The sequence below is a fragment of the Pseudonaja textilis genome, chromosome 2, assembly GCF_049901715.1.
Source record: "Pseudonaja textilis isolate UNSWEBS1 chromosome 2, rPseTex1.2, whole genome shotgun sequence".
Classification (NCBI taxonomy): Eukaryota; Metazoa; Chordata; class Lepidosauria; order Squamata; family Elapidae; genus Pseudonaja; species Pseudonaja textilis.
In genome coordinates, this window is record NC_141991.1 from 157,641,221 (window position 1) to 157,662,205 (window position 20,985).

General features: G+C 38.2%; 1 protein-coding gene across 4 annotated transcripts in view; it reads left to right on the plus strand.

Moving 5' to 3' along the window:
- Positions 1 to 20,985, plus strand: part of CTC1 (CST telomere replication complex component 1) — a 40,587-nt gene that overhangs the window by 3,171 nt on the left and 16,431 nt on the right. For 3 of the 4 annotated variants that reach the window (XR_015742065.1, XM_026713187.2, XM_087926174.1), the window contains exons 2-17: positions 1,961 to 2,204; positions 2,897 to 3,096; positions 6,858 to 7,002; positions 7,506 to 7,808; positions 7,940 to 8,068; positions 8,384 to 8,607; positions 10,158 to 10,329; positions 11,457 to 11,660; positions 12,502 to 12,625; positions 14,261 to 14,372; positions 15,129 to 15,579; positions 16,218 to 16,307; positions 16,492 to 16,617; positions 16,807 to 16,871; positions 18,499 to 18,605; positions 19,065 to 19,230. Coding sequence is in view for 3 of the 4 variants with exons in the window: in XM_026713187.2 (XP_026568972.1) it covers positions 1,961 to 2,204; positions 2,897 to 3,096; positions 6,858 to 7,002; positions 7,506 to 7,808; positions 7,940 to 8,068; positions 8,384 to 8,607; positions 10,158 to 10,329; positions 11,457 to 11,660; positions 12,502 to 12,625; positions 14,261 to 14,372; positions 15,129 to 15,579; positions 16,218 to 16,307; positions 16,492 to 16,617; positions 16,807 to 16,871; positions 18,499 to 18,605; positions 19,065 to 19,230 (2,862 nt within the window). In the remaining variant the exon portion in view is untranslated. The remainder of the gene's footprint in view (positions 1 to 1,960; positions 2,205 to 2,896; positions 3,097 to 6,857; positions 7,003 to 7,505; positions 7,809 to 7,939; positions 8,069 to 8,383; positions 8,608 to 10,157; positions 10,330 to 11,456; positions 11,661 to 12,501; positions 12,626 to 14,260; positions 14,373 to 15,128; positions 15,580 to 16,217; positions 16,308 to 16,491; positions 16,618 to 16,806; positions 16,872 to 18,498; positions 18,606 to 19,064; positions 19,231 to 20,985) is intronic. The other variant, XM_026713189.2, reaches the window with a different exon arrangement.

Sequence of the window (20,985 nt, forward strand, 5' to 3'; positions counted from 1 at the left end):
TTCCACTAATTGATTCTGTCAGTCAATTTCTTCTTAATTCTAGGCTGGCTCTCCTTTTCATAAGTTTCCATCTGTGGTTTTTTTGTTTTGCCCTCAGGTGCTTTGGAGAATAGGATCCAAAACTGTCCCTTTCTTCTTTGTGACACACTCTCACATAATGGAAAATTGCTATCATTTAATGTCCCCCCCCAGTTCTCCTCTTTGTCAGACTAAACATCCCAGTTCCTGCAACCATTCTTCATATGTTACAGCCTCCAATCCCCTAAATAAGTTTGTTATCCTGGTGTTAAACTCTGCTTATTTGGCTGTCGATCACAGGAGAGGAGGTATGGATTTATTTAATGACTATCCAGTAGTTTCATATGAATGGGGAACAATACTGTAGTAAGAAGGCAGATTATAATTTCTATTGCAAAATTCTTAAAATAACATGTGATTGCTCATCAGATATTATTTTAAGAATTTAAAAGAATAGCATCACCTATTGTCCAGTGTAGCTCCAGTTTTTAAAATTGGATGTGAGAAACCAAAGCTTGATATTCCCTTAGGGTAAAAGGGAAAATAATTATTTTTGTAGGATCCGATCTCAGTCAGTCACAGGGACTTCCAAACTGGGGTGTCAAACTGGCAGCCCACAGGCCCGATGTGTCATGTTCAGGCCACGCCAACCCCCAGCTCCGCAAAAGGAAGAAAAATGTCATGATACGTCACATGATGGCAACGTGACGCAGTGAATTTGATATCCATGTTCCAAGCTCGTGCATGAGTCCATGCTTGGAAGAATAAACCTCTTGTCCCAGTGACTGATTCAGATCAGATCCTGCAACATTATCCTGGGACACATATATTTGCCTTCATTTGATAATTATCATTCATGAGATGCATAACTAATTAACCTGTCTTTCATCCCACCCTCTGCCCCCATCAGTTTAGCCAATCTATGCATCTGATGAAGTGACCTGCTGTTCATGAAGGTTTATAGCTTTATACCTGGAACCTCCGTGGCTTAAGTCTTAGGTCCCCCTTGGGCCAACACTCAGCTCGGCATCTAATTGGTGGCTGCCCAGTACTACTCATTCAGACGAGGAGGCAGGTCTTGATCCAGGCCCACCTTGAACTGATGAACCAACAGCTGCTCCAGCCATTGTCATAACTTTCCGGCAAGCCAGGAGAACTCCTGGATATAGTCTGGCTCTGGTTGGGGACCCTGCCTTAGCACCATAAGCCCCCTTCCCCCTCTGCGCTTGTGACAACTCCATCTCGGACGTTGACAGGTGGCTCCTCTCTACCTGGAGGAATGTATTTGGAAGAGAGTAAACACATGGACAGATTAATGGGGTGCAGCCAGGGCCGGGTCCCAGGGGTTCCCTTCCTGGGCTTGAGGGGATTTTCCCTGTTGGCCAGCTTTTCTGCTCATACATCCTGACTTCTCACCCACATGAGGCTTTGGACACAGGGACTACTTGGGAAAAGTGCTAGTAGATTCCTTTTGCTATTTATTGCAGATATGCTGCTCATTAAGAAGCAAAGTGAAAACACAACAGCCAATATAGCAATAAAAGTAAAAATAAAGTTCCCTTCAAGTTGAAGTCAACTCCTTGCAAATGCATGGACAAGTCCATGTTAGTTTCTTAGCAATAGTATGTGAATGGTCTGGTGTTACTGTCTTCTGGGAATTTTTTTCAACTGTGCATTCCTAAGTTCTGGAGTTTCTAGTATTCTTTCATCCAAGCAGTAATTACATCTGACTCTGCTTAGCTTTTCTGAAATCATTAATGGTTAGATTCTGCCACCTGCTATGACAGTTAATAAACCCATTGTTTATAATTAATATTTAACATTTTTTTTATTTTCAAAGGTCAAAGCAATTTATATGGAGGTTTTTATTTGTTTTAACTCTAAAAGAGCAACATTTATGTCTTAATTCTTCACTATAAATTAACTTAATCATATTTTCCAGCATTACTTCTATCTCTGATCTTCAATCCCAGCGTATACCTTGCTGTAGTCGTTTAACCTCGAGTTCTGATGAATTCAGAGAATGGACCCACCAGAATGAAACTATTTTGCCTGACCAGAAATATTTTGAACAAACTCGCTTAATGCTCATAGGCTACTTGAGAAATGAAACATCAGGAAAAAAAGATAAGATGATGGATGGAAGTGTTTATTTGCAAGATAACACTGGAGCACTTCCGTGTGTGGTATGGTATTAAGATGTTCTGTTATTTATCTATCCAGAGTGCTGCTTAGGAGAGAGACATTATAGCTCTTAGCAGAAAACAATAAACTTAAAAGTGAAGATTGTGGGCCTTTAAAATCTTTCTCATTATGCACTGGGATACATTTTGGGTGTCCAGTTTAAATAGAATAGTGCAGCTGAATCAAAGACCAAGTCTTTTAGTTTCTTGCAATCATCCATTAACTCTGGTATGCTCACAAACAGGAGTTGGAGACATGCTCCTCCATGCTTAGCAACTGATTTTTGAAGTAACATTGATTCCAAGATTAACAGCCAAATATAGTATTTTAAAAAAACAAAAAGCAGCAGGGTCAAATACAGTTCTAGTTATTACATATGATGCAGTTTGCTAGACTGTTTATTCACTTGTTTTCTTCGGCTTCATTCATGCTGCTAGTAAATACTAAAACTGATGTTCAAATGAAGGAAGCTGAATTTCCCTCCCCTCTTATCCAACAGGATTTAGCTGGAAACATTCAATATATTGTTTTGGAGAGGGGTAAATAAATCACTTCACTGTCTAGTAGAATTAACATAACGTGCATTACATCCAAACGGGATTAGCATGATAGGTATTTCTATATGTATCCACAATTTTCAAATAAAAGGCTGTTGTTTTTGAATAGCTAATGTCACTTTTTCTCTTTTGGGCAGTTCCTGCATTTTAAGCTTGAGTGGCTAGACCATCTGTCACTCTTCCCTAGTTGGATATACGTTCCTCAAATAGGCGGGGGCAGAACTGGATATTTGGAGATCCTAGAAGACCCAATTCAAGTACAGTCTGGATCAGAGAAAAATCTTAGTACCATCCCTGTTTTCTACCCTGGGACAGCTGCAGACCTGCTCAGTGCCAGGTAAAGATTTACTGTTATTTAGACTTCTTGATCACTCCTTTTCTTTCCTTAATCTCATCCATTTTCCTTCCTTAATGGTTAAGCAAGTGATGATAGAGACAGCCTTTTTAACTTAAATGCACATTATCTAGGAAAAGGTGTGGCTTCTTTAATGAGCTACAGATGGTACAGCTTGTGCCACTCACAATTATTGAAACACCTTTTGCACTTGGGAAAGCATTATTTTCCATTGAATAGCTGCACATTCCTATCTGCAGGTATTCACTTTTGTGTAACTTTTTGAAGTAATCTACACATTCAGGAATAATGGATAATTTTTTTAAATAAAAGTTTCATTTAAGTTTTTACAAAACATACAAATACAAATAAAATATATTTTTTGAGAACAGCGTGCCCCCGGGTTATCACTTCTCCATGCAGTGCATACTCAATACATATTTATCTGAAACATTCCAATCCATATCTTATAACTATTTTAGCAATTTTTTCAATAGCTTTTCCCTTTCTTTACTTCCTATAGCCTTATTTTAAATTATCTCATTCCTTTCTTAATTCAATTACATATCTTTTTCTAATCTTTAAAATCTTTCTAATCAATGTTTTTATACTTTTGTCTGTCCTGTTTACAATTTCATATTATCTTTTATCATAAAACACATTTTCTCCTGTAATTACTAGACTGGAGTGTAACACCTTTGTATCTTTTTTCAAATCTTGTTTAAAAATTTAAGTTACACCTTTACAGTTATAACATTAATTTTTTAACCTCTATTTTATAACACATACCTATTTTCAATCGAACTCTGCTTGGTACATTCCCTTAAAAATACACACTAAATTCTTAAAAGAAAAAAGTATATATGTATATATATCTGTGTATATATGTATAACAATAGTAAATGGAATAATTATTCTATTCAAGTACAGCTCTGTACTTAATAACAATCTTTTACATTTCTATTTCTTTTAACAAACATTACCTAGTAATATCAGTTGTCTTTCACTTTAATCATCTATATTTCATATTTTACTTATTGCTGTCTTTAAATAAAAAACCAAATAGTTATTAACAGTAGTCAATAAAGTTATTATTCTTATTCAAGTTTATCTTGTCAACTGATAAAAATCTTCCATGTTTCTTTTCAGTTTTTTTAAACGTTCTTTTTAAATCATTGAGAGCCTTATTCTCTTTACAAACAAATATTCCACTACACATCAATATAATTTTTTTCTATCACTTTAATCATCTAACATATTTTCTAACCCTTTTCTATTTCTAATATAACAATGCTATCCCATGCACCCTTGCAGAATCCTTTCCTTAAGTTAAATTTTAACCATTGTCTCTGTGTCTTTTAAATAGGTTTATACCTTTAATTCTTGTATGCTTTTCCTGTGCCTCTATATCTTGTTTCTGTCCTTTGTAGCTTCTTTTCCTTTCCCTCTTCCCTCTCTTCTCCTCCCTCCTGTTTTTATTCCCTTTTCTATTTGATTCTCCCTTCTGTGATCCTCCCTTCTGCTTCTTCCTGATATTATGATTACTTTTCAAATTACTCTTTTTTTGGTTGTTGCTTCAGTGCTTAAGTTTTTAACTCACTTTCTCCGCTTTCCCTTTTTTACCCCGCTTAAAATTGCTTGGTCATTAAAGATGGCTTCTTTGTTGTCCCGCCCTTCTTGTTCTGCCAGCGTTTCTTGTTGTTTTTCATAGTTCAAGATCTCCATTTCTAAAAATTGAAATACGAAGCCAAAAGATCCTTTTCTGTCTTGTGCTTCTTCTTTTTTGTTCTTTAAGTCTCATTTTTAACTCTTGAAGGAGCGATGCCATTTTAAAAAATTTTTAAACACCTCCCAATTGATTTTATTTTGTTTCATTAGGATCCTCCATCCAAAGTACCAGGAATCATCCAATAATCCAAAAGTGTTTCTAGCTTCTTTTTTCACTTTCTCTTTCCAGGGGCTTTGTTATCTTGTAACAAAGTTTCAGCTACAATGTATCTTTTGCAAGCCTTGTTAAAATTCCACTATCGATTTTTTTTAAGTTCCAGGTGGTCTCCATTTTCCAGATTCTACCCTCTTTTTTCCTTTTTCCCTCTGCTGCTTTCTTTCTTTTTTTTAAAGAAAAATTTTAAATTATCCAAGAATCTTTATCCCTTTGACACTTTATTTTCAGCTAGAAATAGCCTATTAATGTCAAAGTGGATTAGTATCAATTTCTTATTCGAATCTCTTCTTAATGTTCCAAGTCAATTAAAACTGTCAATGTGAGAGGAAAAAAAGCCAATTCCATTTCCTTTCCCTTTCTCTTTCGCCGCTTAAAATCTTTTTTGGGAATGGTATTAATCTTTAAAATTCAGGTTCCAGGTACTTTAAATAGATGTTCTCCATTCAACCCGGTCAGTCAAACTTTCTCCTTTAAACTTCCCCCTGAACAATCTTGTCCGGTCAGGTTCTTCTTTGAGGTGGCCATTTCTGATCATCGATGCAACCACCTTTGGGAAAGGGAGTAATGGCCAGCCAAGGAGGAGGGATACGGCTCTCCTCAACCCTGCTGACGGCTCTCCCTTCTTCACCGCCACTACGAGGTGGCTTCAGCCCCGAATCCGGGTGGCTTGGGGCGCTCCAGCGGCAACCATGGATCAAAACTGTGTACGATCGCGATTTTGGTCCATCGCTGAAGAAGCCCAAGCCAGAAGTCCAGGAATAATGGATAAATTTTTAATTGTCCTCCAAATAAGCTGAGTTAGGATTTATGTTCTATTCTGCTGATTAACTAACGATATTGATGAAGTATTGGATCAATGTAAATCAGATTATTTATTTAATTATTTATGAAATTTGCCTATTGAAACCAGTAATTACCTGAAACTCTAAATAGCTTACAAAACATAATAAAAATGCAATACAAAATCAGAATAAGGATTAAATAAAATAACAATTCCATTTAAATTCTCAATTAATGCTGAACATAACAGGCTAAAATATAGAAAAATATACTCTGGCTACAATTGAACACCAAAGGTTTTCTAGAAGAACCATGTTTTTATCTTCCAGAAGGTTCGGTGCCATTGGTGCTTCAAGAGTCAGGCTGCTGCACAGAACATGCACCATTAGCTCTCCCTCATTATAGCTAATAGATTGGGAGCCTTAGGGACTCCTCCTTAAATATTAATAGCAAAGTATTTGAATTATTCTGGTGGTAGTGCTTTATGAATGGACTGTAGTTTCACTACAGCAGGAACCAAGGAAGTGGGTATCGGAGTAACAGTTTAATAGAATTGGAAGGGACCTTCTAGGTCATCTAGAAGTAGAGTCTCTGGAACTTGTGCAATAATGTGCCTCAAGGAGAAAGCATTTTTGGGCCCAGTTGCCTCAGCCAATTGTTGCCAAGCTTTCAGTACACTTCTCTTTTATAAAACAGTGTTTTGTAATTTCTTTTCATCTGTAGTAGAATTTGATTAGTATCAGCCAAGGGATTGATTTTATGCCTATAATTTGGGAATAACCACTAAACATCTACATTCACCCTACATTTGGGATGTAGGTCCTACATTTGGGATGTAGGTTAGGCCTTGGAACTTGATAATGAAATTGTAATAATGGTAACTAACATTCATAAATCATTAATTGGGTTACAGTGAAAGAAATAGAATTGTGTTTGTGTCCTTTTTGTGTGATTTTGCAGCATCTAGTTGTCCATGATGAGAAACAATGCTTTATGAAATGTACATTTTCTGATCTGCCAGGACTCTTTGCTTTTTCAGACCTCAGAATAAGAGTACAGCAAAGGTGAATGTGGCGGGGGAACTAAACAGGTTGACTACCATTCTCTATTTCAACCAAAAGTGTTTCTTCTTCCTCTTCCTGAAGTGTTTTAGTTCTTCTGCTAGTGTTCCAGTGGTAATACAAGTATGTGTATTTACTATATTTTATTCTTTATTCAAATAAGAGTTATGTCTTTTCTTAAATTACTACAGAAAAGTTAGTTGATGAACAACCACGACCAATTATGAGGTCACTAATTATATTGTATATTTTTGAGGAAGTAGAAGTTGAGTTGATCTGCTAGGATGTTTGCTAATCATGTTTGGGATCGTGTTTGTGTTTGCATGACAGCCAATGCGGGTTGATTTTCTTCATTATTAGGCTTGGGAATAGTAAAGGTAGCATCTTATTATACATGGATTGCCTAACAGTACTGCTTGTAGATTACAGTATTCTTTCCATTAAAGGAATCCATACAATATACTGAAAGGAAAAACAATAAAGCAGTCTCCAGTGACAATGTGGAATAGGCCTCCATTGATACTGAAGTATTTCAGGTGACCTTAGAATCAGGAATAATTCCAAACCTCCACAGCTGCTCTTATAAGTGCTGAATTTTTACGTTCTTCCTTATTTCTCTATCCTAGAAAACTCCCCACTTGGTTTGGCATCATGCACTACAGCTGGGGCACAAATATGTCCTAACTGACTTGAAGGTATCTTGCCTCAAAAGTTCTGGGCAGAGTGTTTTCAGAACCAGCTCTTCCTCATGCCTTCTGCCTTACTGCAAAGAACAAACAAAGGAACAATGTCTAGATGTAAATTCACAAGGAAGACCAATGATAGCAGCTTCCATTCTGCCTTCTATACAGCCTGAGAGCTTATTGAAAGTGCAGAAGGAAGAAATGATGCTGGGTTCTCTTAGAAAATCTGAGCTCATCTCATATACAGTAAGTAAATTGTGACACGTATATTAAAAAAACCCTTTGTTTTAAACCTGCATTTGAAAATTTCTTCAGGCATGACTCCAGTAAGCAGTACAAACTATTTATTGCATAATCTTTCATTATTCACTTTTCAGGGTACTATCACTCAAGTGTTAAATGCCCCAGCTGGCCTCTACAAACTAGATAACAAATACATACTTTGTCTTGCTTATCGGCAGATGTTGAATACTGGCTGCGGATTCCGACCAGGAGCATGCATAGAGGTGAGTTGGCTTGGAGTAGTTTACAGTCTCCATTACAAATGTGGTTTTAAACAAAGTTGACTGAAAAGAAGATAAGAGGTTGGCATTGTCATTCTGTTTCCAGTACAGTTATGACAGGAGAGGTTTCTGATTTAAAAGCAAGAAAGCAAGAAATCTTTACTGGAGAAGGATGTATTCTGACAAGGATTGTGTATAAAGTTGAGCATTGTAGTTGCCTAACTGACTATAAAGCCAAAATGGAATAATTACTGTGTGAAAATTATTGGAAAGATTTTTTTAAAAAACTTCAAATGTTTTTTATGCTTTACATGTTAGCTTCGAGATGTCCATCTTCTGAAGATGCCTTTACCTTCTATTCCTGCTGCTTTTGGAGCATGTCTACATACTACCATTGTGCTAAAGAGTTTTTCAGCATACAGCATATTACATCAGCCTGTAAACTGCTTTGGAAATCATTATCTGCAACTACTCTTGCATTATAATTTAAGCCTGTCATTCTATCTTTATCTGGTCAACTTTCTGGAAATATTTGAACAAAGGTGTGTGTGATTAAAATCAATGGCATATGATAATATGTATAACCTTTCTTCAGGCAAACATTTAAGGACTGGTGCTAGTTTTCTATAATATAATTTTTCCTGCAGTTTAAGACTAAAAGGGTAAATATGTGCAACCCAATGCACATATTCAGAGAGGCGCATGTATGCACCTCTGCAATTACAGGTTGCACAGAGTCACATGCAAACTGAATTCCCAGGAAAGCAGCCAGGATGCAAGTCTCCATGTACTTTGGTCACAGGCTGTGGAACTCCCAACACTGTAGATACAGGTCCAAGTAATAGGGTAGCAGTTTTCAGACAGACAGCTCTCAGAGTGAGTGAACAGGATAGTAGCAGATAATTTTTGGCAAAGAACAGGTTGCACTCAAGAGTCTAAAGCTCTGAGAGGGAGCAAGGAAAAAAAATATTTTCTTTTGGTTATACTTCAATTCCTAAAACATTCAAAGGTGCTTTTTCAAAAGGCAACTGGACTTTGTTTTTCCTTGAAGACATTTTGCTTCTCATCCAAGAAATGTCTACAGATCTTACTGAATGGTGGAGAATGGAAGGATATATATTCCTTCCAGTCACCTGGTTGATCTTTCTGAGGGTTGTTGCGGGTACTTGGATGTTTATCTGTGCCCTCAGGGCCACCTGAATAGTGCACATGAGTGTAGAACCTTCTTAAACTTCTCTGAGCTTAGCTGCAGACATTTCATTATTGTGAAATATTCATTATCAACATCATTAGTGTTAGGCCTAGTTACCTGATGTTACCTAATGTGGTAATGAAACATGTACAAGAATACAGCAAAGCTCAGAGAACACCCAGGACTCCACAGTTTAAACATGAGCTACAAAAGCAAAGATCTATTAGTCTAGAATGCAGAATATAAAAAGTGGATTTAAATTGTGGCGATAGACTCCCATTGAACATTAAGAAAGCCCTCCTAGAGCGGTTTGGTAGCAAAACAAATTACCCAAAGGGACTACCTTTTATTAGTTGTGTCCAAGCATAAGACAACCTTTATTTGTGGATATTTTTAATCTGGATTCCTCCAGTGAGCAGATGGTTGGATTTCGGAGCCTTCGTGACCCTTTCCAAGTCTGTGATCCTATTCAAGCAATATCTGAGGCCTAGAACTTCCCTACATTGTATATGCCCAGAGAAGCATTTTTCTCATATGTTGGTGAATAACAATGTCTAAATTATAGGAAAGTGATTATTATACACAGTACAAATATTGAGATAAATTTTGAACACTTATGAAATCCCCAAATTTGTTTGATTTATCATCCATTATTTTGGGCTCATGTCACTGGTAATATTGGCTGAGTTTCTTGGAGTTGAAATATAGAACATCTGAACAGCACCAGTTTTGGGGGGTACAAGGACCAAATAGGCTCAAGAAATTATGTTGAAAGTTACTCTGAATTTGTTCTTTGTCCTGTTTTGTTCTTCAGATTTCCCCCCTAAATTTTCTTCACCTGAAATTCATTTCCCTTCATTATATCTCTGAAGAATGTAATGTTATTTTAAATCTTTCTAGGTTCTGTTATTTCACTCAGCACAAAAAGTTGCTTTGTTTTACCCATCATTCTCAAGAACTTATAGAGAAGTTTATTGTTCCTATTCTGAATTCCCTGCTGCTACCCAAGAAGCAGGAAAGAAACTTCCATGCAGAGATCCTGGCAGAAAAACACAATTGTCTCCTAGACCAGGTAATGCCTTTTTCCATAATCCTGTATACTTAACTTCTATGTGAATATAACTTAACTCCTAAACTGGGTGTTGGCATCCTGTGGCTCCAGAGCTGCATGCGGCTCTTTGGGCCCTCTGCCGTGGCTCCCTGTTGGGTGATCCCACTATTGGCTGGCCCCGCCCCTCACCCTCCCCTCCCAGTCACTCTTCGCCTGGCCTGAGAAAGTAAAGGCGATGGCTGGGTATGGAGAAGTGGCCAGGCTGATTCTCCAGTGCCTTACTCTTGCTGGAGCTTCTTCTGGTCCTTCTTGATGCTGGGTGTGCCTTGGTCGCTTGGGGAGATGTGCAACCTGCTCTCTGCCCTGAGACACTGGCCTGACCCATCCGTGACCAATGCTGGCCTCGCTAACAGGGCAGGTGGGGTGGGAATGGGATCTAGGAGGAGGGGACGATGGAAAGGGGGACAATCTGCAGCTGAGGAGCGAGCACAAGCCGCTATGGCTTCGCCAAAGATGACCCTCTTCATGCGACCCTCTGGCCAGCTGTTGCAGGGCTGGGAGGGCATGCATGAATGGAGATACCGTCAAGTGAGTGGCTGGGCTTGGCCAAAGCGCAGTGAAGGCTCACAGAGCGGGTAAATTGACTAGCTGATGGGCGAGCGTCTTTGGCAAGAAGGAGGAGGAGTAGGCTCATGCTCGCTCCTCAGAGAGGGGTGGGAGGGGGAAGAGAGAGAGAAAGAAAGAAGGAAGAAAAAGAGAGAAATGAGAAAATGATGGAGGGGGAGAAAGAGAGGAAAAAGAAACAAATGAGAGAGAGGAGGAGAGACATGAGAGCTAGAGGGAAAGAATGAAAATGAGGGAAAAGAGAGGGAAACAAATGAGAGAGAAGGGAGAGAAAGAGAGGGAGAGGGATAGGAAAAAGAAAAACAAATGAGAGGGAGAGAGATGAGAGAGACCCATTTCCCACAGAAAATAGCGGGAGCCACAAAATCTGGGTAGGCATGGCTTGGGGAGGTCATGTGACAGCGGGGAGTGAGGTGGCGTTGGCCATGTCCATCCAGGTTTTGTGGTGTTTTCTTTTCTGTGGGAAATGGGTCCAAATGCTGAATGTTTAAGGTTGCAGACTCCTGTCCTAAATCTTTTCCTAGTACGAGATTCTGGAGCCACCATATCAGATTCCACATTTTGTCCAACTGTATAGTATGATTGAGAGGAGATGCTGGGAAAGCTGTGACCCATTGGAGCAGTTGCATTCTGCCTCAAAGATCTGCAACCTAAATATCCAAGAACTAAATTGCAGATTGGCCCAGAACTACTGCATTTTGTCACCTGAATGTTTTAATCCTCCATTGGTAAGTATGACATATTCTCAAGGATTGAGAGAAAGAATAAACATGAATTTACTCACTCCTGCTATACTGTCCATGTATGTTGACTCCTGGCAAATGCAAGGACATTTCCCTGCAGTTTCTTTCAAAAGTGATTAGTGCTTGCCTCCTTCCTAGGGCTAAGAAAGAGTGACTGGCCCAAAGTCAACCAACTGGCTTTGTGTCTGACTAAAATTCAGTTTCCAGCCTAACACTTTGACCAATACATCAAATTAGTTATCAGACTTGCCTCAGCTAGGTCCCTAGCTGATTCCATTTGCATGAAGCTATAGGTCCTTTTACTAAAGATGAGTGGTTGCAAACAAAGCAGACTAGAACTAAAGTTCCCGCCCAAAAGGTTGTAAAATTTTCCCCTTCTTCCTGGCCCTTCCCTCTTGACTAGTTCACCTTTGACCAGATTTTGGGGAACAGCTGGGATGTTTGGTGCAATTCACATTCCTTTCTCGGGCTCTACTTCCTTGAAGTCTGGAACAAGCTATTTCTCACACCTCTGGGTTTCCGTCAAGCCTGTCATCCACCCTCCCTCTTGATCACCTCTACTCCTAACATGCCAAATGCCTATTTCCTCTCCTTCCCCTCCTCCAATGACTGATGGCAGAATGCCAGTGAAGCATCAAGCTGAAGATGGCAGATCTGACACTAGTTCTCTAGTACTGTAAAAAAAAATGTTGTTTAGATACTCCTAGAAAAATAGGCAAAAAAGTATTTTTATAAGCATATAATATAATTAGTGAATAGTTTTATTCTTTTCCTGTCAATGGCTAATGGCTAATAATCACCTTTTATTTTTTGGGTGGGAGGATAGCTGTTGCTTGGAGTGCTAGAGTATTCCAATAGCGGTTCCCTCCAATTACGAGACAGAAGTAACAGTCTTCCTTGTATAATATTCCACAAGGATTGTAGACCATTCACTGACACATCACTAATAGGTATGTTCAATATTTATTTCACTGAGTTTTATCTATAATTTGGAGGAAATATAGAATAATGGGCCACTTAATAGCAGCTATACTATGAGATTCTACAGAATATTAGCGTAGAAACTGCCAGTTCTTGTGCAAATTCAAGATAGTATGTATCACTGGTTACAAAAGACAGAGTTTAGAAAGAAAAACTATACCATTGCTATAGAAAATGTCTGGTAGGCCAGCAGCCCCCAATCTTTGGGGCACCAGAGACTGGTTCCAGGGAGAAAGGTTTTTCCATGGACCGGGGCGGTGGTGGTGGTTTTACATGCTGTTTTTATGGCAGGGTTCCTGGCATGCTGCAGACCTGTGCCGGTCCATGAGCCTGGAGTTGGGGACCTCTGTGGTAGTCCATGCAATTTTAGCAGATAATCTTATTTTTTGTATTCCTATTTAGTTATTTGAGTGATATTTGTACAGCTGGAAAAGAGGGAAGTATCAGCAGACTTGAGGAAATACAAGTTTGCAGAAGTGCAGTTCTTTTAAGGAAACAATTTTAACCAGCTCTGCCATAAATAAAATGAAAGTATTCTCTTTCTATTGTGACATGATTTTGGAGGAAAAGGCTTCTCTCGTGATCTAGGGATCTACACAAGCCTGAGATTTTATTACAAAAACAGTTTTAAGATAAATTTTAATTGACAGTTGGAAGCTCTCATGGTATATATGCATAAAATGTTTACCAGCTTTTAAATTTTGATGCCCAACAGTCAGCAAAGTGAAAATAGTTCTTCTGCAAGCAGTGTGCTATTTGCACAGCATGCTATATGGAAGTGAAAGTAGCTGCTTCTGAACACTGAAGAAGAGGGAAAGAGAGGCAGAAGAAGTTATTTGGGCAGTTACACCAACGGCATGTGCAGAAGAGAAGTTTCCAGTCATTCTGGGTTGAAAGAGACCCACTGGGCACTTTTCATCTCTGACTGAATCCAGAAACTAGATGCAGAACACAAATGGCCCTAACAGCTAGCTGAATATAGCACTTGTTTTACTACAAATGCTAAAAGTCCAGATCACATTGTTGAAATGAAGCATTGCTGAATAGAGATAGGGAGATTGCAGAGTTTATACTAGTGTGTATTAAAAAAATAACCAAAAAAGTCATTCACTGTCTGCTAGGAATGAACTATTTTTCTTCTTATTTAGCAGAGATGCCTCTGACCAATTCTATCTAGCTTCAGGTATAATGAGAGAAATAAGGAACTGAAGCTTAGTATCTCATTTCACCTGAAGCTAGAATTGGTCAGAGGCACCTGTTAAGTGTCAAACAAATGGGGAGATCCAGATGGTTCAAATGGATAAAAAGATTTATTGCAAGCTTAAGCTTGCTAAAAGAATCTGAACTACTAACAGCTAAGGGAAATTAGAGAGACATAAGAGTAGGAGAAATTCAAGGTGGGCTGGGCTTAGATCTCTTGTGGGTGTGAAGGGACTCATGACTGATGATACATTTGACCCCTCCCTTGGGCTCAGCCTGGTCATGTCTTACATCACCATTGCTAAGGTGGGTCTTGAGGAGAAATTGTTTCTTCAGCTTTCTCTGCTATGTTTTGCATAGTTGTTAACTTTGCTTAATGATGATTTCATTTTTTTCAACTATAGGGTGCCTCCTCCAGGTGAATATTTTTCAGCTAATTACAGAGCAATTTCCTCAAAATGACTTTTCTTCTTCACAACAGCCAATTACAGCCAAGCATATAAAGAAAAAGAAAAGGCAGGTATCCATTTGTTTAAACATATAAAGGTTTTTTTTTGTAAATTTTATTGGTTTTTAAAAACAAACATAAACAAACAAAACATAAAAACATCAAACTTTCTTCCATAGGTATACAAACAGTGTGCCGGTTGGTTTACAAATTATTTTGTGCATCCATTTCGTAGTCTTCAATTACAGTTACATTACATAAAAGCTCATATTATCAATCAAAAATTAAATACCCAAGTATCATTATTAATCATATAAAGTTTTAAGAAAAGCATAGAACAAGTCAAAGATGCGGATGAAAAAGCCAAATGTAAAACATTGTTTTAGAACTATGAAGAAACCTAATATGAAAAATGTACTAATATGGCTTCACTGAATTTTGAATATTTTCCTTTATTCTGATTTTCTCTTGATTAAAAGTTCCTGTATTCTCTGTATGTTTGGAGTTTGGTGTGGTCAGGTGACATTGCACCTAATGACTGAATCTCTCAGAAATGAAGTTCCATTCTCAGCTGGATCTCCCTCTGATGAACTTCCACCCATTTTGTTTCTCTAACTTTTTAATGAAAGTAGTATTAGATTCATAACTCTACAATAGATCTAACCGAGAATGAAATGAAGGAGCAACCCATTATAGGATACACTTTGTCCATTACAGAAAAATCATTATAATTATTTGAGGTCCTGATTCTGTAGTTTGTTTCTTTCTCCCTATAACATCTCTAGAACTGCACTCATGCTACTTTTCTGCTTTTCTCTTCTCAGGCTTTATGCACAGTTTTATTTTGAGGATGTGAAAGTTCTTCATATTCTTGAAAAGGGAGCCAAAAAAAGTCCTACTATTTATCATCAGACCTCCTGTGATGTGAAAAATAGTGGCAGGTCAACAACTGATCTGAGACCCTCAGTAAGGAAAACTAAAAGGAAAGGAAAGGAAATAGAAGAACCAAATACCAGGGAGCCAGAGCATTTCAGGAACAGTACTGAGAAAATCACTTGTGTATCTCGCCTGTTTTTGCTGATTCAAAAGGAAGGACTTGCATGGCGCAACTACCTCCACAATTCAGAAAGCAAGTCTGAAAATGGGCAGACAATGCAGCTCTGCTTTCAGGCCACAGTTTTATGGATGGGCAAACCTAAGCTATGCCACAGTCTTGGAGAAAGTGAAGAACAGGAGGAGCTTACTTTTGAACAGACCAGCGAAGCCCAGCAGAAAGTAAGGGTGAAACTAAGTGGAGAAATGGCACATGACTGCATTCATTCAGAATGTTGCATTCCTCTTGTTCTTCCATAATCATAATTGTGTGCTGTGTAGTTATCAGTTTATGACATCCAGAACAAACAATGTCATCAATTCATACTTTTTTGTTTATACTTTAGCTCTTTGATACAGAATTAAGCCTATACCTCAAAATATATTAGTTCAAGATTGGGCTATCTTCAGTCAGATCTATTAATCTGTTCTTGCTCTTAGTTCCAGAAATATATAATAATTTACTCTTTATCATTTTTTATTCTCTGTTAACAAAGTCATGTGTTGTGGTTGTCCTTAAATAGACTCATGGACATTGTCCTTTGCTGCTTGCCATAGTTTTACAAAATACGTTTTAGTTATATACCAAGTTATCAGCCTTCGTTGTGCCCATACAGCATTCCCTGCCAATAGTAAGGACAGTGCCAATCAGTTTTGGCACAATTTGGCCACTATAACACAAGTCCAGTTTTACCCCCAAGTTTGCTGTTCTACGCAAACTAGGAATACTAATGTGGAACTTTATCTTACATCTCACCACCAACAGTCTTATGGTAAAATTTAGGTTTCTTTTGTTATGGACTTCTCAAATTATTTTTCAGATATTGTTATTGTTTCTGAAGAACTCTCTGCACTGGTTCCCATTTCTACATGTTGACCATCTGTACCAGCTCATTCTACCTCAGTGCACGGTAAGACTAAAAGAAATTAAAATTTATTTCTGGGCTTTTGCTGATTTACTTGGGAAGAATAAAAATCAGTGATTGGGCCTTCTAGCCCAATTTTTTCTATTTCAAATTTCAAGATTTCTTATAGCGGAGGTGTCTGAATACTGTTTGATTCTATGATAGGTCTCAATTGGCTATGTTTTTTCAGGATTTGGATATTTTTGATAAAAAGTGTTCCTCACTGGCTCCAGCAAACAAATCAAATTCGAGCTGTTCCTTTTTTCTGCCCTTCCCAGATGGGGCCTATGTACATCATGTGAGACAAATTTCTCAGGTAGGTTAATTTGTATTTCTGAATTTCTGCCAGTCATTTCTATTTTGATTTGGGAAGAAAATGAACTAACAGCCTAATGCAGAGAGTCCTAGGCATGAGTAGAAGTGAACAATTTTAATGCCAGTAGAGTAGGTTCATGATGTGAAGGAGCAGAACAATGGATGAATATATTTATTTTTTCTTTTTCAGCCCATGTCAGACATGTTAAAAAGAGAGCAAAAAATGTTCTCCATTGCAGAAATACTCAGTCTGAGGTAAAATGTATTTTCTTTTTTGATTACTGATTTATTGTGGAAATTGTAATTATGGTCTTTAAGCAAATGGAATGGAATACAGGTATCCATTGCTCTACTTTTTAAAAGTCATACACTACTGGTTTGCATTGTTATCTTGGCTAACAATACAGTATAAACTAATTTTGAAGCACAAGATGGAAAAGAGTTGGAGAGAGACACAAGGTATATCCAGGCTGCTTTTTCACACTAAACGTAGTATACTTTAATTCAGTTTTCTTGCTTTGTGAGTGAACAAAATCATAATTTAAGATTTAGCTATCATTTACAGCTAGGACATGATGGGATTCTTGTGTATCCTGACAAGCAAATGAAGTCATTGTTATTCTTTGCAAAAACTACAACTGCAACACTCAGCTAAAAATAAGCAAACCCAAATTAAGTGCAAGCCTGCCCCCAGCCATTTTCCCTTTTTATTATTTCTGCTGGAAGAAGACTCTTTGAATGTGTGCATGTATGTATGCATGTTTTCATGTGAGTGTGATCTGTGTATAAGACAAAATATACACACAGAGAAGAATCATTTACTAAATGGGTTTTATTATTTTACTACATTTTAACAAGTAGTTTTTAATTCAGTTACTATTTCTCAGGAACTGTCTTTCCCTGGAGTGTAGCTTGTAATGCATATATAAACATGCATATACATATGTATATATACATATAACACACAGAAGTATATTGGATAAGTAAATGGCATCTCCAGGATGGGTTTCCATTTGAGTTGCCATTTCATCTGCATTTATCCTGGCTTTCTTTAAAGGAGACTTGAGTATGCGCTCCTTTCAGGAAAATTTCTGTTTCTGTTTAGAGTCTTCAATGTTCCAGATGGTTTTGCTAACAGTATTTAAAAATCTACTTTTTCTTTTATGAATATGTCTAATTATTGAGGCTATTTTTGGAGGATGTCCTGTGTCTGGTAACAATGGAAATCTTTGCTGGGAAAAGATAGAAGGCATTTTCACTGTGTATTTCTAGATTTTGGAATTGGCATCTGAGGGACCTCTGTCTTATGAATGAGTTGATTCCAGAAATTGCTTTTAAAATACAGTTTTGGAATAGAAATGATGAAAATGTTTTTAAATGTGTAGGCACAATTCAAAACGATGATACCGATTGCTTAATTTACTGGAAGATTTTAGAAGACTGAACTTAGTTTTAAGATCTTTAGGAGAACCCTTTCTCTTTGTTCCATGATTATCAAGCAAACATTTGGCAGGCAGTCACTTTTCTTCAAATAGTGTTAGTATTTAAGAAGCCAAAATTTAGTACTTCTAGTGACTGAATGATGTAGGAAGCAAATTTAAACTTAAATAATCGATATACTAAGTATGTCTGTTCTTTTTCCAGTGTTTAAAACTGGAAGCAGACAGTACCTTGAAAAACCTTTTAAATTTGTTGTTGAACAGAATTTTAATTTAGAAGATGCTGGTATCTTACGGATTTTATTTTATTTATGTTATTTTTAATCTAGGGTTAGTATTTTTAATCTAGAGTTGTGTACTGTAGTTTATACTTACCAGATTACCTTAATCTCTGTTTTGGATGAAAAGCAGGAAATGTAATAAATTAAATGTTCCCTCATCAGCTCCAAAGGTTCTCTCGTATCTTTTTCTGGAGAAATAACAGAAAGAATTTTGTGTGACTCTCATTCTGGAAAGAAGGCAGAAACAGATGTCTCTGCTCAGAAAAACGGTAACTATTTAGAAAATGTGTAAATATTTATAAGCATTGCTGAGACAATGCGGGTAAACTAGCCAGTTTATTCAGAATATATTGGTGAGAATTACTCTGCAAGAGGAAAAATATATTTTCTATAGCCTAGAGCCCTGATGGCAATCTTATGGCACATATGCCAGAGGTGGCAAGCAGAGCCCTCTCTGTGGGCACGTGAACTGTCACCCCAGCTCAGCTCTGCTGCGTATGCCTCCCACCGGCCAGCTGGTCTTCGTGTCTCTGTTGCACATGCATTGGGGGGTGGGGTGCATGTGGGAGGGGGGGTGCATGCATGGGGGGGGTGCACGCACATTTCATTTTCTGGATGTGTGCATGCACACTTTGGGTACTTGGTGCCGAAAAGGTTAGCCATCATTGGCCTAGAGCTAAAATGGTTTTAAGATCAACCTGAGAGCAAATTGTCTTCTACTAATTTAGGTGGCCTCTTGCCTTGGAATTGTACTATGAAGCTAAGCATAGCACCTGCACGTGATTCTTCAATTCTTCTGGATATCTATATTCAAGCTGCTTTTGTGCCATATCTGTGGGGTTTGTTGCCTGGAGCTAGAATTTTGTTTCGGGGTTTACAGTGCAAAGTTTCCAGGTAAGTTTTGAGCCCAGAGGTACTGAAGCATCATGTTATTATTATTCACTATATATCATGGCATTGTTAATATCTGCTCGCCTGTGGTAATAATACAAGTTACAACCATTTGTTTAGCAAGTGTTCAAAATGATACCAGTGATGAACAAGGGAATACAGTAAAGCAAATTTATAGGATTTGCTTTCACTGCTATTAGTGAAAAGAGCTCAGGCTTTGGTTTTTGATGACCGGACTACGTTGCAGTTTTTACTAATATCTTGTAATGGCTACCATTTGGGATATCCACAGAATAGAAAATGTATTTTGTTTCATACACAAAATATACTTTGACTTAGAAATATAGTTAAGACTATTCTGAACTGGTTCTGATTGAACTGAAACTGAGTTGTTCTGGGCTTCGGCAAAGAGACAGTCTGGAGAGGTCTTACAGGATGAACCAAGCAAGACTACAGGTGAAACTCGAAAAATTAGAATATCGTGCAAAAGTTCATTTATTTCAGTGATACAACTTAAAAGGCGAACCTAATATATGAGATAGACTCATTACATCCAAAACAAGATAGTTCAAGCCGTGATTTGTCATAATTGAGATGTTTATGGTTTACAGCTCATGAAAACTCCAAATCCACAATCTCAGAAAATTAGAATATTGTGAAAAGGTTCAATATTCTAGGCTCAAAGTGTCCCACTCTAATCAGCCAATTAAGCCATAACACCTGCAAAGGGTTCCTGAGCCTTTAAATGGTCTCTCAGTCTAGTTCGGTAGGAATCACAATCATGGGAAAGACTGCTGACCTGACAGTTGTGCAGAAAACCATCATTGACACCCTTCATAAGGAGGGAAAGCCTCAAAAGATAATTGCAAAAGAAGTTGGATGTTCCCAAAGTGCTGTATCAAAGCACATTAATAAAAAGTTATGTGGAAGGGGAAAGTGTGGAAGAAAAAGGTGCACAAGCAGCAGGAATAACCACAGCCTGAAGAGGATTGTCAGGAAAAGGCCATTCAAAAGTGTTGGGGACTTTCACAAGGAGTGGACTAAGGCTGGAGTCAGTGCATCAAGAGCCACTGCACACAGACGGATCCTGGACATGGGCTTCAAATGTCGTCAAGCCGCTCCTGAACAACAAACATCAGAAGCGTCTTACCTGGTCTAAAGAAAAACAGAACTGGTCTGTTGCTCAGTGGTCCAAGGTCCTCTTTTCTGATGAGAGCAACTTTTGCATCTCATTTGGAAACCAAGGACCCAGAATCTGGAGGAAGAATGGAGAGGCACACACTGCAAGATGCTTGAAGTCCAGTGTGAAGTTTCCAGAGTCTGTTGATTTGGGGAGTCATGTCATCTGCTGGTGTTGGTCCACTGTGCATCATTAAGTCCAGGGTCAATGCAGCCTGGTGATTTTGGAGCACTTCACGAGCTTTATGGGGATGCTGACTTCATTTTCCAGCAGGACTTGGCACCTGCCCACACTGCCAAAAGCACCAAAACTTGGTTCAATGACCATGGGATTACTGTGATTGATTGGCCAGCAAACTCGCTTGCCCTGAACCCCATAGAGAATCTATGGGGCATTACTAAGAGAAAGAGGAGAGACATGAGACCGAACAATGCAGAAGAGCTGAAGGCTGCTGTTGAAGCATCCTGGTCTTCCATAAGATCTCAGCAGTGCCACAGGCTGATAGTTTCCATGCCATGCCACATTGAAGCGGTAATTGCTGCAAAACGGGCCCAAACCAAGTCCTGAGTACATATGCA